Source organism: Bombus pascuorum, chromosome 8 (assembly GCF_905332965.1).
Source record: "Bombus pascuorum chromosome 8, iyBomPasc1.1, whole genome shotgun sequence".
NCBI classification, from domain to species: Eukaryota; Metazoa; Arthropoda; class Insecta; order Hymenoptera; family Apidae; genus Bombus; species Bombus pascuorum.
The window spans coordinates 11,223,324-11,242,012 of NC_083495.1; the positions used below are offsets into that span (position 1 = coordinate 11,223,324).

Genomic DNA, 18,689 nt, shown 5'->3' on the forward strand with positions numbered 1-18,689 from the left:
AAAATAAAGAGATATTACAAATATTATTAAATAATTCGTAATTAATTACGTAGATGGTTGGCGTAGATAGTTGAATTTGCAATATCGAAAGGACACAAGTTGAAACGTTCATCGATAAAATTAGTTGTGTAGACGTGGAGAGACGCGGAGTGAAGTAATGTGTAACAGAAATTAGAGTGTTTGTATGAACTTGAGAAATCCGATTTCGATCACCTACTAACCTTGGTAAACTAGAACTTGTGATGGGCAAACTCGTGGGATATGGACTTCGGAAACCAGTGCTTGCCGGGGAAATAGGGTACATGCTCGGTGTGTGCCTGAAACGAAATCGTTGCTTGTCAAACAAAAGCATTAGTCTGAAAGCAATTGTCTTCGTACAGTACAGTCTCTGTTGTTAGAGCGGTTTTCATGATTTCTCAAGCGTTTCCTTCTCGATTACTATGTAATTCTATTTAGAAAGGAGAACGGTTAACGAATGAATTTCACGAAACTAAATATACATAAGGCTGTGGAAAAATAACTGTAACGCTTGTTCTTCAGAAAAGCAGCAGACCAAGAAGTTGACTTTTTTAGACGACAGAAGACATGGAATTATTTTTTAAATTCTGTTACCAAAATAGTATTTAAGTTTCAATCTTTTTAATCAAATTTCCTTGGCGCATGTAACTTCGTTATTTTTATAAAAATGTTCCGACGTGATGTTAATCTTCAATTGCAAGTATCATCATAGGATTACGTCTAAACCTGTAATCTCTGAAGTAAAAATTCCTTCCATTACGATTATCTATCAATTATCCCAAAAATCATTGAGGAAGATATTTAATCTTCTAAATTTTGATCCACAGAATGATGCTTTGAATTTTCCATTATAACTTGTTCTTCACCTTGCAATAATCCCTCTAAAAGGAGGCAATCTTGGAAATCTGATTCCCTTATAAATTTCGACGAAATTAAAATCTTCACCCTTAAATTCAAAATTCCCGCCACCGTATTTCATTTCTTCTCCAATTTACAACAATCTTATGAAAAAAGACTGATAAATTCTTCAAACTCCAATTTACAAAATTGAACACGACTTTTACTTCTTCAAATTTCCTCCGTCTTCGTTTCTTCTTTCCACGATAATACTCCCCCAAAAAATACGAATCTTCTAAACTTCAATTTAAATTTCTAGCCCTTAAACAAAAAATTCCACCACAATTTCCTCTCCACTCGACCAGAAATCTTTGTGGAAGCTGTTCGCGGCGTGCTACTTCCTCGAACACGACGAATGGCTCGAGATCGCCGGGGAAAAGCGCGGTTCCGCCCTCCTAATTGAGAAGAACGAGCCTAATCACCCGTGGAAAATCTCAATTTAGGACGATTCGAGCAGAAAGCAAATAACAAGGAGGGAGGCAGCCTCTAGAGGAGGGTTGGTTCATGCGGTCAGCGTTATAGGTGGATCGGCGACGATGGCGACTACGTCGTTCACCAGCGGTCTAATAGACCGGAACTGAGAGGATGACCAAGGAAACGGAGCCGTGATTCGGCCGGAAAAACGAGAACTGAATCGAGAAATTTGTTGGCCTATTCTTCTCGAAATTCTGATTTTTCTTGCCTCCATTGCGTTGATTCGTAACTTCTTCTCTTAAGATAAGGTAGAGTTATTTGAGTCAGTAAGATAGCTGGATCAAGTGAGGTAATTCAATGTGTTGTAGTTGGCCAAATTTGGCTATGAAAGATATTCGAGCGATTTACATTTGAAGATCGCAGACATATTTTTGGTTTTCTGATCTTAATGTTACTGTTTGACTAAGCAGAAGAACATGACATAATTGAAAACGAAAACAAGATGTAAATATTTTAAAAATAGCTGCTAAGTTGATGTAGTTTCGCGGAAACGAAATATAATTATTAAGTATAATTATTAAAGCAAGAGATATTTTAACATCTTTGATATTTGAATATTACGACGAGCGATGTTTAAAAAAATGTAGAAGAATATATGAAAAACACGCGTTCTTCAAGCACAAATGAAAAGACAACCTTTATAACACGAGATGAAATAGCTCCCTTGTAAAAAGTGGAACTTATTCTGTTCTTCGCCTACAGCTTTTCTCCGAAAGATCTTGAGCTTCTCGTAATATATTTGCAAATTCCATAATTCTGTGCGAAGTTCAAGATTGAATTTTAAAATAATGGAGCACAGCTGACTCAAATAATCTTTTGAACGACGGACGTACGAACGCATAATCGGAAGATGAGAAAGAATAAAAGAAGGAAGGGTTGAAAAGGGGAATATCTGCGAGGTTAAATAAAAATCACGTTTATCCTGGTCGAGTGGCGCGTTCGAGGGTTGAATCGTTAGTACGCGAAAGGTAGAATTATAATATTGTTCGAGAAATTGGACGTTTCTCATGTAAATCGGTCCACTTGTCATCGAACTCGAATCCTTGGAACTTTTATTTCGCTTTAAGCGTATCTCGTATCGTGGGTATTCGATCCGTTTCTTTTATCCCCGTTTCCCACAATACGAAAATATGATAAACGGCTCTTCGTTTAATCGTGACGGGCACGTGAAATTATCGGGAAATTGTAATATTCCGATTCTGGTACCTAAAGTCGACAAGAAGATTAATTATCTCTGTTATTTCATAACGAGAGATACGTAATGAGATTCGTTTAAGCAGCTTTTTGCCGGTGACGTTTTATATCGTGGTATATTGACTTACCAGGAAGCGGCGACTTGCGTCATTTCCGGACTAAGCATGGGGTACGGATATTGACCCGTGGAGAAGGGATACATGGGTGCTCTCGTCAGACCTGCAACAAAAATCAGTGATGCTGTTATTTCGTTCTCTTCAAAAGTTTCCTTATCTTGTCACGAATGATATGCCAAACGATATCATAAAACGTAGAACGGGGAAATTGAAAAATATTAATGAAAATTATACCTGATTTAACACTAAACCTATCAGAGCCGGTCAAATTGACCGTTTTTGAACTTCTACACAAATTTAATCATATTTAAACGTTACCATATCGCTTCATAATTTCTGACCTTTGCCTAAAACAAGCATACAATATATTTTTCAGTATTTACTTTTAGTTTGCTTTTTTATTTTCTAAGAAAAAATTGTATTCTGCCTTGTTACCGCGGGCGGTCAATTGTATCGAACGATTTTTACTTCGTGAATTTTGTTATGGACCTAGAGATTGTATACGAAGTAATAATTGTACTGGATAAAGATAAGATTGTCCATTGTTAACACTGGAGTGCCTTCTAAATAGTAATGTCGAAATTTAAATAATTCAATAATATTGGTACACTTGCTAACGTCGAGGAGTAGTTCTCGCATTTCTAATTTGCAAATACCTGAATACACGATTGAATAGTAAATCAGAAACGCGATATATAGCTGTATTGAAGTCCTTTGTCTATTTAAAAATAATTATAACAAAATGTTATAAATACTATAAATCCAAGAATTTTCCTCTATAAATTCAAGAACCACAATTGACTCTTTGTAACTAAGGAATCTCATTTAGTGACATATTTTAAGGGATATTATTCAATGTTTAATAGTCGTCATTGTGGACGACTTTCCACTAGAAAGAGATCGCCAATTTACCGAGGATATATTTTTATGGGGTTGATCGGTGCGCCGACGGCGTCGCGTCTCCTGGCCTCGCATCAACGGATGCAGGATAAACATTATTACGGACGAGATCAAAGTAGAACGATCCGATTGGAGAAAAGGAAGACTATGTATTTAATATCGAGCCGTTTTGCACTACAAACACAAATCGGCGAGCGGACATTGGTCGCTGGCCACAATCCCCTCGACGTTCGGCACTATCGTCCGTCTAAAGAAAGTCTGTTTGATAATAATCTGCATTCTATATCATCTTCGTAAATGATTCTCAATTGTATTTCGTAGAATATACATTAGTGAATGTTAGGGACGTTTATCTGAAGAGACGAAATCTTTTCTACATGTTCTATAAGAAATATTAGCCCCTATAGTAAGAAAAAGATTTTATCTGAATGTAAATAAAATAGCGCGAATTATTGATTAAAGTGTCTCTAAAAGTTCTCGAAATTATATGCCCAATTTACTCCAAGTTTAGAATTGACGCGAAGCGTATTAAAAACCCTTAACAGAATTCTCTCACGTATAATCAGTTCCTTCAAATCTGAAACTAGATTCTCCAACCAGAAACATCTCCCTAACCCATCACGAAAGAAATAGAAAGATCGCTATCCGTCGCTCAACCTGTTCCACTTTGTTGATTATTATGGAAAACCTTCTTTAGCCGCACTATCACCTCGGACCGTTGTATATTCAAAATATTAGACGAGTTAACCAGAGGATGAAAATCACTAGTTGTTACGTCGCGTGAGATGATCCGTGCGACGTCCCTCATGATCTGGCCGCCAAGGCCTACACATCGTTACATTGACCCGCAATAAACCTAAGGAACCACCATAAACCGAATCTTTTTAGCTTAATCTCTATTTATACAAGTATTCTCGGTTTATGGATGGTCCTTAAAACAGTCCTTATGTTTATTGCACGCTCTTACAAATTACGGAGAAAGCGGATGTTTGTTCAGCGAAATAGCAGGTTTTTCCCATGAACAAGGACACCCATGAGCCACATCTGCAGGAGACTTTCTCCTCATATTTTCATTTATTAACGTTGGCTATAACCAATGGGCATCGCGGATCGTTACCTTCACTTTTCTACCGAAAAGTGTGAACAACGAATCCGCGTTCTTAGTTCAAAAAGACACACCCACAGTGAGCTTTCCTCCTTAATAGTACGAGACGGGTCAACTACTGTCCTTTCAATCTTCGTGTTATAAAGTGAACGGTCTTATCCTTAGAGCAGTCATCTACCTTTCTTTCAATCTCGACGTAGTCATCTGATGAAGTCAGTCAACTCCTGATCCAATAACAGGATATTCTCACTACGGTTTAGGCGATATCAAGTTCAATATATCAATATATCAATAATAAGTGTAATAAATTGTTGCAAATATAAATCTTATAAAACTGTTGACTACAGTTTTATTACACAACAAACACCCTTATTATCCCACAAGAAATAAGGGGATCGACCTGTTCGTGGTGTCGATTGTTATAATCGTAACGGGAATTTACGACTCCCGCTGACGCGCTTCAACGCAATCGCGTCTCCCCGTGACTGGACGAAAAAACACTAGTACTCCCTCCGATTCAAAACGTATTAGAAGCCTTCAAGATGTTTCTTATACACCGATAATGCACCAATAATGGCCTTAAAAGGTCCGATAATTACATTTGAAATTTCCAACCAGTAGCCCAACCAACAAAAGCTTCATCCAGCAAAGAAGAAATAAAAAAAACTGAATATCTGTTGTTGGAAGCCAGACTCCACCCTATCGATAATTACTGGAAACCTCGTGTATCCACACTGTCACCCCGGATCGTCGTTACACGAGGCTGATGACGTAGGTAGAAGGAAAAGGGGTGCGCGTAGCTTTCACAGTGGCGGTATCTAATACATAACCGGTATACGTGCTGCAGAACCGGTCGCGGCCCCCGAAGAGCCCCAGAAACGTCGACTGCCGCCTATAAGTGGGGTGCCTTTGGCGAGGCGAAGTGTAATTGGCTTCATAAGGGTCGACGAGAAGCGGCCGGAATATCGGCAAGCCCTGAAACCGCTTGACGAGGCCAATACTTCTCTCTTTCCTCCCCTTGCGTCGTCGTTGCCCCTCTATAACGTTCGTATACTGTGGATGGACTCTCTTTCCACCTTCCACCCTGTTCACCCCGCCTTCGTGTTCTTCCTTTTTGCATTTCGAATATGTCCCGAAGGCTACCGTCCCACAAGCGCGACCCTCCGGTGGCGCACGAAATCGGTCAACGCGTGGTTTTCTACGATAGGGCCACTCCAAGCCCTACAGTGTCCGGATAACGACCGTGTCTATCGTTGGACGAGATAGAGAGGCAGAGATGCTGTGGCTGTCGATTAGTGGACAGGGTTGCTTGCAACGTTTCGAGAGTAGAGACGCACGATGAAAATCGAAGCTTAAGAGAACACGTTGCTGGAGGAAGTTTCGGTTAATTGAGCGTTTTGGGACGTTGTAAGCGTTGTATGGTTTTGGGATTGAGGCGAGGCAGATTGTTCGGTGATAGGGTGTTATTTTGGCAGACTCGTGGTACAGTTTGATGGAACTTTGGAAAGTTAGCGTGGATTGTATCGCAGGTGTAGTATGTTATGTTTGATATAGTCTGTTTGTTATACATATTTTCTTTGTTATGTTCTTCGGTTCTTTTGATTCGATATCTCTCGATGAAGTTAGACGAATAATTGGTCATTGATATTTTCAATACACATTTAGTGTTTCTCAACGAGGAGTGAAGTAATACTTTGTGTTATGTTTGGTATGTTGGTATATCCTTTGTTATATGTTTTCTTGCATCTTGTTTGTTATACCTTATGTTGCGTTTGTTATAATTGGAGGATGAAGGAGAATAGACGAATTAGCCCATTAATATTTTCAATGCGTGTTTATCTCCTTTCCAACAAAGAGCAAGTAATAATTTGTTTATGGCAATGTACGGTTTAACTGTTATTAAATATCAACATTTGTTATTCTTCATATTCTTGTCTATGCATAAATTTATTCCTCGAAACGCTTCTCAATCCTTTAATAACAGTTTCCCTATATCTCCTTCTTCTTACTATTTGTCTGTCCATTGCAGAACGATCTACTTAAATCTATACGTTCCACTTTGCGCTTCCATTCTGCTATTTTTCTAATTACTTCCATTATCAACAACTTATAGACTAATCTACCAATAACCCCCCGCCCCAACGAACCAATTCAAATGCAGGCTTACATTTTTAATAACAACTATATCGAATTAACTGCGCAACCTTAAGAATCATCTTAATCTCTCTGTTAACTTCCATCGTTTATTCCTAAAATGGAACCTGTAAGATTACTACCTACAATCGAAGATGATTCATTAGCATTCGAAGTAAAGGGTTGCTAGCCGATCTTCTTGGACCCGGAAGAATCGATGCCGTGAAACGGAAGACAGACGAGTCGATATCGAGACCGAGAGACTCGATTCGCAGACTAAAAAGAGAAAAATGGTCTGAGGGGGTTGGTTGGTTCAGTCAGCTCGTGGAAACGAAGGAAGGGGTCGTTATCTGTCCGATACCGTGTACGAACAAGGTAAGGGACGAGAATTAGAAGTACGAACCGCGGCTGAGTGCAGAGCAGAAGAAGAACTGGATGATATAAGGGAACCTACGGAGGGTTGTGGGGGCGGGGGCCAGGTCGGGTGGGTTGAAAGGGGTGGCTCGTAATATCCTGGCGAGTCCGCGGGCTCCGTCATGTGTGCTTAATCACTTTCCAGTCGACTCGGCAGTCTGCAACCCCATTATCGGGGTCTCACCACCCGGAAAATTACTCTTTTATTCTCGAACAACTCGAGCTCCCGGTGTTCCGTATACCGCGATATTCTCTGTCTTTCCGTCCCTCGTCCCGCTTCTATTCCTTGCCTTCTCCCTCCGGTCGACGACTTCGATGCTTTTCGACCATTTTTTTCTTTTTCTTCCTATTTTATTTCGTAGAAGAGAGCGGACAATTCTGTGGTTTGCTTTTCACTGATTTAGATGCGGCTATTACAGGGTATCGTTAACATTTAATCGGTTATAGTTACCGCTGGAGAACTATGGGGTTCGTGTCTGTCTCCACAGGGGAGGAAACACGTTTCCCGGGGCGAAATCGACAAAGGGATGGTTTTTGAGACGGAGGGTTAGCATCTGTAGGTACTGCTACAGATTCTGCTGCTTTAATCGTGTCTCGATATCAAAGACTAGTATGAAATGGAGATTATTGTGAAAGCGTATATACGTGTGTATAATTGAATCGCTGAACGTTAAAATAACTATTATCTAGAAATTTCTTTATGTGAAAATTTTATACGAAAAATTTGGCATAACGATATATACAAACTACTATTATTAACTAATTGACAAGTTACAAGTTCTAGGATAATCAATAGGATAATCAAGTAGCTTTGAACTCTTCGAATTTACGTGTAAAATTTCATTCGTTTCATCAGCAAACTTGTTACACTGTCGTGTAATGAAAACCGTATGGTGTAAGGATATTTATTAACTTTGGTAACTCGCGACTTACGATTCGCAAAACTTCGCTAACAATATAGCGCAAGATGTAGTTCGCAAAAAAGGCGGTCTCAACAATCCCAATATTCTAATCTTGAAACGAGAGGATCGTTAGTAGGAATCCGCGAAAATCTCGAGGGCGCGTACTTGGTTCTCCCCTCGAAGGTGTAGGGCTGCCGAAAGAATAACTTTCGCGAAAGAAGGACCTCGTTCTCGGGCTGACTCGCGTACTCGAGCCGAGGTACTCGACGTCTGCTTGCGATGAGGATACGTTCAAGTGGTATTTTAACACTCGAACGAGAGGAAAAGTGTATTTACGGCGGCGCGAGGCCGCGACACACGCGTGGAAAGCCCGACAAAGATGTCAAAGTGACCGCTCGAAGCGGCGAGAAAACTGGAGAACCTACTCGTGAAGGATTACGGTGCTCGAAGAATCGCAGCCACCGGTGAAAGAGGCCGAGTGGCTTTCCGCTTGTAACACGCGCGCGCAGGGGTGCCACAGGGGTGGCTATGATACTCCTCCTGGTCTTGTTTGACGTTCTATTATGTCCATTAATCGACTGGGTTGATTTGCTTTCGAGAGAAGATTCGTGAAGTTAGTGTGGCTCATTCTTGTGTAACGGAATAGGGTGCAAATTATTTGGGGTGCCTTTTGTGAGTTGCCAGTAGTACGTTTGAACAATCGTAACTGCTACGTGTTATTATCGCAGCTGTTTATGATATTTATTGTGTAGGAGAGATTCGGGGTTGGTTTAGGTAACATGAGAATATGATTATTGATATTAATATTCGTATTATTTTTGTTAAAACGGTGAATTCATGTAAGATTTTATGAAAGATACGTAGTTGGTACATCACAAGATAATAATAATTATTCGGAGGAATTTAAGGGTTGAACAGTATTGCACTTCTTTGAGTGCCATTGGTGAAAATTGTTTAGCTAATTGAGGAATAATTGAAAAGGTTAATTTGCCTGTATATTTTGTAACATAACTGCATGACTATTTCTGTATAGAAATTAGCATAAATCAAAGCACAAGCATAAGTCAGTTACCAAATCTCTGAAACTCTGTCTACACCGGAAATTGCCGATCCAATGATGACTCGTACCAACCAAATATACAAAACTATCAAAGCAAAAAAGGCAACAGGAGAAACAGTCCGAAGAAGCGGCTGATAATCGCAACGGAAACTTGAATCGACGGAAGTACTACGAGAAAGCGAGAAAACTTAAAAGAGAAAGCTCGCCTACGTTGGAGGGGGGTGGTGTGAGAAGAGGAAAATTAAGCGGATCAATGGTGGAGCAGGGGCTCGACGCTCTCGACTCTCCGGTACCCTAAACCCCACCTTTACTGTCATCACCCAGCTCTCTTCTGTTCTATGGAATCCTGCAATAAACACGCGGCGAAGATATAAAAGTGCAGCTAATTAGAAATATATTCCTGAAAGCGAGAACATCGAGCGAGAGAAAGAGTTGGGGCTCTCTTCATAGACGCCGACTGGTTGGTTTCCAACCCTGGAGAGACAAACAGAGAGAGAGAGAGAGAGAGAGAGAGAGAACATGGAACAAAGCGAGAGAAAAGTTGAAAACCAATGCGTTAGACAAAGATATACGCGATGAGTAACACACAGCGAAATACCAGAGCGACCTCACGAAAGAGGACACACAGAGAAATAGAATATGGACCGAAGCGAGAGAAAATCTGGAAACTAATGGGTTAGACGAAGATAGACATAGTTGAGTAACACTTACATACAATACAAACCTTGGAGAGGACGCATGAACAAGCAATGGTGGAATAAAGTGAGAAAACCAGGAAGCTAGTGCGTTAGACAAAGATAGGCATAGCGAGTAACACGTATACAGCATAGTAAAGGAACGGAGAGGGAAGGAAGACAGGGACGAAGAGATGACGTGACGTGGGAGGAGGCAGAAGAGGAATAGAGAGAGGTTAGGGGAGGGTCTGAACGAGAGAGGTGGTGGCAGTGCTCTTGGTCGGGTGCTACGTAGCACGAGAGAACGGGTGAGTGAGTGGGTGGTGGCTGAACAGAGCCGAGAACTTCCTAGAAGAGGAACGAAGAGGAGGAAGATTCCCTCGGTGGTAGTAAGAGAGGGAAAGAGGAGGACGAGGGTGAACTCGAGCTTAGAGGGAAGGAAGGAGCTGGAGGAAGTGTAGGAGAAGAAGAGGGTGGGGACAAAATGCTCGCTCGTTTGCAAGACAAAGAACCTGAGCCGCCGTACGAACTCGTAGTCGTGCATAAACGCTATCAACCCCATCTACATATTCCAGGGACCTAGGGGACGTGGGCGAGCAGAGGGTGACGCGAGAACTAGGCCCGAGGCAGAAGGAGAGAAGAGAAAGATAGCGCGCACGCGCGCAGACACGTCCAGAATCTCCAGGTCGGCTTTCTGTCTTCGTTTCTCCCGATTTTTTCCCCTCCTTTCGCTGTTGTAAGTTGAAACGATCGCTTTAGGTGGAGACGAACCGAATTCGAATCGTTCTCCTTCGACGATTTTAGTTTTGTAGGGAGAGAAACGTATTGTAAGGATAATGGAGCGTAATAGAAATTGGTGGATGGGGTGGTTTCGGTGAAGTCAAAGGATATGAAAGATTTCAAAGTTTGTGGTAGTCATGGGGTTAAAAAGAACGCTAATTTGAAAACAGTACTACTCATACTATTGCTTTTACTACTAATTTTAATTCAGCTGTGCAAGATGATCCTGATTAAGAAATACCAATTTCGAAAGTTAATTAACAACTTGCCTGCAAATTAATGCGAGATCACGCGATGCTACAAAACTGATTCTCATCTCTCTCGACCTCGTGCTCATCCTAAAAATAAGGAGTCAGGAAAAAGGCCAAGTATGCCTAAAAAATTCCATGTCACCATCAAAATCTACCACTATTTATTAGTTTCCCAAGCTTCCTCTTACCCATACTTGACATTAAAATACAGTGGCTACAAAGAGTATCGTCGGCTATCCTTATCTTCCAATGAAGTGTTCTTTTGATCAGGTTCTACATTTCGTTATTATTATTATTCATTCATAGGTCCTTACAGGTCCTCTAGACATTTATTTCGCCTATTAAATACTGTAACGGGTACTGTACTTTGTACATTTTTCATATTCCTATTATGTATATTCTATGCATTATTTTCGCAGCTGTAAATCTCCCATAAGCACGGTAAATAAAATGGTGTACCATATGTAATCACCGTAACTATCGTTATCTGTAAAGACCGTTGGTACGCGAAGAAAATATACCGGTCATCGACTGTTAATCCACATTGGCTGACGAGTTGATAGCGAAGGGTTCCCAAAAGAGGCAGGGGAGCGGGCCTCGGGGGCGGGTGCAACGAGAGTAGGAAGAAGAGAAGCTGTAGAAATAGAGAGGCGGGTTGAAACCCCCTTGACCCGGCGCCAGAGGGAGGCTGCATGCCTGGCTGATTAGCCTAATGGTGAGTCCTCCTCTTATTCTCCTACTTGACGCCAGTTCGCGAGCCTCTCTTCTCTCTCTTATCCCACCACCACTTCCGTTCTCGTCTCCCTCTAACCTTCTTTGTTAACCTCTCTAGGGACGCCCGGTCTCTTCCTACTTCTCCATATCTCTCCCTCCGAGTTCGAGCCGCGGCATCGACAGCGGACCCTTCACTCGATAAGAAATATTCCTTCAATTAGAACCCCGCAGGAATACCAATGTTTGCACGACCACCACCAAACGAGACCACGTAGAGACACAGACGTGTTTTAATTTGCCACGAGAGCAAAAGACACTGTGCAGCTATCTCGCTAACCCGACCTATGTACGTAGCCGACTCTTGAGAGAAGATTCTCTTCTTTGGAGACTTCTGGAAATGCTGAATCGTTTTATCATACGTCGAAGGCTATGGAGATTGTTGGTTTGTTTTCGAAGAGAATTCTTGGTTGTATATTTGCTTGATTTGAAGTGGAATTATGTGGCTAAGAACGGAATGCATCTTTTTAGCATTTTGGTACGTGATTGGAAATTTCGATATCGATATCTTAAAGATAAAAATTCCCATATTATTATACTTTTTTTTAGAACTAATTTTTAGAAAAAATTTCGTTTCATAGCTAGATACTTTGTTTAAAAACAAGCAACCGGATTAAAGTTTCTGATCTCAGTGATTTCACTTTCGCTTGCATAATTCGAGTGTTAAGTAAAGAAATTTCTTGAAGCGAAACTTTGAATTAAAGTTGCTCATTTAAGTACGGTTTTAAGTAAAAGCATGGATGAAACATGTTATAATTTGAATCGTTACGTTGCTTATTGTTGGTCGAGACAAACCGCAGACAAAACCTGTTTGTATTGTTCGTCTAGGACAGGGACGATGTTTAATATTTGCGCGGATCGATACAGTGAAATGATACGCGAAGAGTTTACCGCTAGCCAGACCGTGTTGCTCTATTACAGGGAACGAGAGAAGTATTCCATCAATTACAATTTGAGAGAGTTGTCAATATTTGCGCCGACACTAGTGGTTTAACTTCGTAAAAGAATTATTGATTCAACCGATAGCACGGGGTGGAACCTCTCTGTGTATGTTTTGCGGAAAGTTGATGATGGTTTAAGGTTAACTTCCAGGATCAAGAGGCAAAGGGGTGGGAACTATTGGATGCCAATGCCTCACTTGGAGTTTAACAATTGCAAGATAGCTTTATGACCACATTGTATTTATAAAATTAACACGATCTAGTTCTTATTTTTTTCTAATTGTAAACACTTATTGGTAGTTTTGTTACTTTAAAGTTCGAAATTTCAGAGATCTAAAAATCGAAAGCACGTAAATGGAACACACGTTTTTGAACCCGACATGCGAATCTTCACAAGTTTTTGAAATTTAGATCTGAATTTTTGACATTTGAATTCGAGTTTCTGAAATTTAAATTCGAAGTTTTGAAATGTAAATGTGAATTGCTGAAGTGTAGATTAGAATCTTTGAGATTAAAATTCGAATTTTTGAAATGTAAATTCGAAGTTTCGAAGAATTTTTGAAATTTAAATTTCGATGTTTAAATTTGTACTCTCGGAATCTGGTAGATTCGAAACTTCTACGCCCTTTTATCGCGTGGTTATCAAAAACTGAACACCACCGAAACACTTCTTCGAAATGAAGAATTTAGAATTTGGAGACTAGCAAAATTAAAGTAGAAAAAAAATCTCCTCGTGTAGATCAAGCCCTTTTTCAATGAATATTTCATTTTTCAGAAACTCCAATTTCTATAATTTTGAAGTTTCCAGTTTTAAATTTAAAAGTACACGTGTAAATTTCAATCCTACTTGAACCATTAATTCGATCGCTGAGTACAATATTCCCCCTCCAAAAATTTCCAACATACTGTTGCAAGAAAGAACTAAAGAAAAAAAAAAGCGATATAACCATCGTTGAACCTGTTCGAAGGTACAATTTAAAGGCGATATTCGGTACTCACCTGCCGCTGCGGCTGCTTTACCCGCATCGAGCGTCCCGTACGGTGGAATTCCCATATGAGCAGGCGGTGGCTGAGTCAGGTGGTCCCCATTGGGGCAGAAGAAGGGCAAACCGCTCGGATGCGTCCCCGCCAGGCCCATCTTGCTCGCCTATAAATCAAACAGAGAAAGGGGAAACGGTTAGCATGAACGGGCGTTGTGAAATCGAAAACAAGTATATATCCGGCGTCGTTTTCGACACGGTATAGCGTACAAGCCTCGCGTGTCGACGCTGCATTATCGTTATCGAGTAATTAATTAATACGGTGTTGATTAATGCTTCGTTAATGCAGCCAGGTAATTAGCAATCCGCCAGGGGATATCAATTAATTAATTGATACTCCGGAAGCATCGACAGGTGTTTGCGTGAGACGATATAAATTGATTTCTTTTCTCCATCACCTCCCCCCTATCGTTTGATCGATGATGCGTCGCCTGTTTTGCTAATTGAACTTCGAAATTTCAAGATATCGACGCGTTATGTGAAAGAAGATTAATCGGGTTTTAATTTATGGATTATTTCTCCGTTCACATGTCATTAAGAAATATAAATTTAAAATATTCAAACATTGGAACATTCAAAAATATCGATACAGTTTCAATATTGAAATATTAATTATACGTGAAACACGTATAATTAAAACGGATCGTAGAGGTTAAAAAATAAAAAGACTAATACCATAATTAATCCCTAAAAAACGAAGAATTCCCAATTGATCAAGTGATGACTATAAAGTTATCCTTGATCAAACAACGATCAGCCAGTTACCATCAAAACCATCCCATTTACCACAACCTTTCTATCATGAACAGGTTGGCTTAACGATCGAACAAAGGTAGTATCCGATTCTTTGATCGGCCCTGTCGAGTACCATTTCTGTTCCTCCCTATTTAACATAGACATTAGCATCGTTGTCCTTGACGGCATTGGACGAGTCGTCCCATCGGCGAGGAGGACGACACGGAGGACTAAAAAGCCCTCGTTCTCTCGTCGAGGAGGAAATATAATATACAATTCAATAAACTCTCGAAGGGGGAAAAGCGCGCTTATCGAGAGGACGAGCTCGAGCATTAATTTGCAAAGACGGCGGCAGCGGCGCGCGCTCCTCGAACGTTCGAGGGTTCGTTCTCTCGTTCGGCTTTCCATTCGCCGGCTCGACGACGTATCGCCGAATTCGAGTGGCCCTTCAACGTCCTCTCGCGCGACGAGTCTCATCCCTTCTTGTCCCTTCTCCCTTCTCTCTTTTCCTCTTCCTAACAGTCGAACAGAGAAGAGAATTAGTTCAATCTAGGCACGGCGCGAGACTCGCAAGGTCGCATAGCCTCAACCCTACCGAGGTTTCGACTCTCGCGGCGGCGATCGATACTTCGTCGAGTGGTTGTCTCTTATCAGTCGGTGCTTACCATGAGTGCAGCGGTATCGCGCATCGATCTGACAGCGAGTAATAGTCCTGGATCGAGAGGCTCCCGCTCCATCCAAGTCAGCACCCTCGACAGTAGACCGACGGTCTCTTCCGCAGTCGGCTCGTCTTCATCCTCTTCCTCTTCCTCGTCCTCCTCGTCGTCTGTCCCTTGTTGCTTCCCGCCCTCGTAATCGGCCCACTTCTCTTCCGCCTCGATCTTCACCCCGCGGCAATGATCCTCCTCCAACTCCTTCTTCCTGACGCACCAAGCTTCGCTGCTCTCGTCGTCGAGGATCCATTTGCTCAGTTCGTCGTCGCTGACCTCCAGACCCACTTCCCGAGCCACGTTCTGCAGCTCGATTAGAAGCATCCTGTCTTCTTCTTGATCAGACGCGTGTATCCGAGACGATAAAGTAAGGCCGATGATGTTGTTCGGACAACCGATCGAGGGGTCATCGCGATCTCGCGGCAAGATCCAACTTCTTGCGAAGGTTTCTGACCTGACGCTTAGCCATGCTCTGTGGAGATCAGCGAAAGCTTCCTTCAACGTGAATCTCTTTAAATACGTGGTTAAAGTATCTGTTTCTTTATTAGGATTGGAGATTTTCCGATGGACTCCGTAGCAGGCTCTAGAAAGGACACCCGTCGCCAGTCTGACTCTTAACTCTCTAATTACGATCCTCATTTCGAGGCAATCTTTCGGTACCACGAACAACCTGACCAATCCATCCGCAGCCACGCAGTCAGCCTCTGGTGGCAAATAATCCGCGGTCTCAGCGACCAACACAGCTCCGTCGGGATGCATGGCCATCGCCGTCACGGCAAACTCTCGATGGAACCACCAGAGGAACAGATCCACCGTGAGAGAACCCCTGCCACCACCAGCGTAGATCACAGGCTGGCTGAGCATGTTGACTCGTCTGAGGCAACGTGGCCGCCAATGGCGACCGGTTACCAGCAGTCGCGTCCTGTGGTGGCCCTCGTGATCCGCCGCCCCCACCACCCACACCCTCTCGGAATCGCCAGCTGTGGAGGTGGCGCGACGTCGTCCAGGCAGGTCCCGCCAATCCAGGAAGGACACATGTGCGAGGTAGATTCTACTACGGTCGTAGCTTTCCAGAGCGTTCCTCAGGCTCTCTATAACGGACGAATGAGTGACCGGAGGGCAGCCTCTTATATTAGCTTGCGTGAACTGCTCCGTGACCTTGTCGGAAGTCGTGGAGACAGAAGAGGAGAACGGCGAGGAAGAGGAAACCGTCGAAGAAGTAGGAACACAAGTAGACAACGTTGATGGCGTAGCAACCGCAGATTTCTCCGTTATCACCTCTCTAACACTTCGTGACCTGATGAAACACTGTCTCTCCTGTTTTCTTTTTCTGATTCTATCTTGATGTGACTCGTTACCGTACCTTCCAGAATCCACCGTATTTGCTTCTTCGTTCGTTCGATCATTTCCTCGATCATTATCTTTGCTTGAATTATTCTCCCGGGAGATAGCTCCGGTAGACGTAGACGAGGTGGAGTGTGCCGGCGACGAGATGCTCGACGGAGGCGAGATGGACCTTCTAGATGACGCGTCCGTGAAAGAGGACGCAGCTGGCGAAGACAGAGACGTGGACGAAGATACCGTACCATCGCCTTGATTGGGATCATCCTCGGTAGTAGCGATCCGCTCGCGGCGGCGTTGTCTGCTGGTCGGCCATCGTTGCACCAGGGTGCCGTTTTCACGGGGCTCGAGGCCACTCTCCAGGGGCTGGCGCATGCGCGCCGCCCACGACGATCGACCCTCGCACGCTGCCACCGCAGACTTACTCGTTCTGGTCGTCGTTGTCGTCGTCGTTGTCGTCGTTGTTGTCGTCGTGGTACCTTCATTCTGAGACTGGCCACTTTTAACAACAGTTTTCTCTTCTTCGTCAGCCACGTCTGTTGCCTGTCCTGTTTCTTCCTCGGCTTGTCGACGTTGCTGGTCATGATGATGATGGTTTGGCTGATGACTATTAGCGCCACGTATAGCGATAGACTTCGATTTCGAGGTCGCCCTGGCGTTGAGGCGCGTGCACTTGCTGCCACGGGGCGACATCGTCCACGGCGGAAGCGTTCCCGCGGCGGAGGAATCTCCTGGCCAGCGGTGGCCTGCGAATCCCACGGATTCGGTGAGCGTTGGCGCGCGCGCGACCGTTCATCCACGGCGTGCCGGCTTCGCCTACCAAGCGATGACTGAGCGAGCGGCCGCGACGCAGCCGTCAAAGGCCGGAGCGGGAACTAGAAGGCTTTGATGTACCGCCGCCCCGGCGCGCACAAAGCGAAAGCGGCCCCGGCTCGTTGGTTGGCATGCCACGGGGGCGGGGGCGGATAGAGCGAGAGAACGGGAACACGGGCGAGCGCGCGCCACGGGTACCCAGCCAGAGAGAGAGTCGGAAAGAGAAAATCGGTGCGAGGGCAGGAGAGAGAGGTATAGCAGTGCCGACAGGAGGAACTGGGCGGCAGGAGGAGGATGAAGGAGGGAATACTCGCAAGCAGTTGCGAGACAGAGACGGAATACACCGCCGGATGTACAGTCACCAAGTGCTTCGGAGAAGGTTTAGTATCTCTCTCTCTCTCTCTGGTGATAAAGATAAAACAGCCAGCAGAATTAGCGTATCGAGTCGCGGTGCTCATTGATCTCATGGTGACATCGTTTATACATATTGCTTCCTTATTTTTCTTCCAAATTTCGTAGGTTGTAGTTTGGAATTATATATAAATTGGTGTTTGTAATGTTCGTGGTTTCAGGGTTGATTTTAGATTATGATTTTTATTTCACGCTGTCTTTATTTCATCGTAAGTACGTATTTTTGACAAGATGCACATGAAAGAGATTTCCATGATAAACGAGAAAGGTACATACGTGTTTAACGATGCGAGGATGGTAAGTTAGGTGAGGTTAGTTCGAGGATTTGACGATGTATAGGTGGATGAACGTGAATAGTAATCGATGACCTATTTTAGAATCTTCTTAGGCGAAATTCTGTTGTCGGTGGAGTTTCATCTGCTTTTGAATTTGGTAGATTGGTAGAACGTATTTATGAAATCGTAGGAAGCATGTTCAAAAGACGTTTAAAACAATTGACGTTATCATAGAATTTCGATAGAGAAACTCGCAACTGAATTTTAATTTGAAAAGTACGTCTCGATGAGGACGCTATAGAATTTGGAGAAATTCATCTTCGTATCTGTTGAAGTGGGTCTCACTTCTAGGAAAACTCTACATCTTCTCTAGTGTTTAGTTTTTCTTCGTCCTGCGAAAGCTACAACTAGCGACGAACGCGACGCGTTCGTTGGCCCTGGCACAACGGTTCTCTTTCCAGCGGCTCCTTTGGTCTCTATTGTAGTACCGCGGAAAGATCGCCGACATACACACAATGTCGACGATAAAGCGCAAGTGCCGGCAAGCCGAAAAGACCGGAAGGCTTCAATAGTCCTAACGGCCATCGATATATTTTCGGCACCGCAATCGTTGGTCGTCAGTTAGCCACCGGAGAGTCAAGTGCCAAGAGTCGTCAATCGACAGTCGAGAGTAGTCGTAGTCATATCACATTACCGCGTTAAGTTCACGTTAAATAATCATCTTTTTTCATTTC

At 43.1% G+C, this 18,689-nt stretch overlaps 1 protein-coding gene across 4 annotated transcripts in view; it reads right to left on the reverse strand.

Annotated features, from left to right (window-relative positions):
• The window catches only part of LOC132909728 (uncharacterized), a 43,712-nt gene extending 26,219 nt beyond the window's left edge, over positions 1-17,493 (reverse strand). The window contains exons 1-4 of one of the 4 annotated variants that reach the window (XM_060964712.1): positions 15,071-17,351; positions 13,630-13,777; positions 2,712-2,802; positions 222-317 (exon numbers count right to left, since the gene is read on the reverse strand). In XM_060964712.1, the coding sequence (XP_060820695.1) occupies positions 222-317; positions 2,712-2,802; positions 13,630-13,777; positions 15,071-17,149 (2,414 nt within the window). In that variant the 5' untranslated portion in view covers positions 17,150-17,351. Of the gene's footprint in view, positions 1-221; positions 318-2,711; positions 2,803-13,629; positions 13,778-15,070 lie in introns of all 4 variants that reach the window. The other 3 variants (XM_060964713.1, XM_060964714.1, XM_060964715.1) reach the window with 3 other exon arrangements.
• Between the last annotated feature and the right edge of the window lie 1,196 nt (positions 17,494-18,689).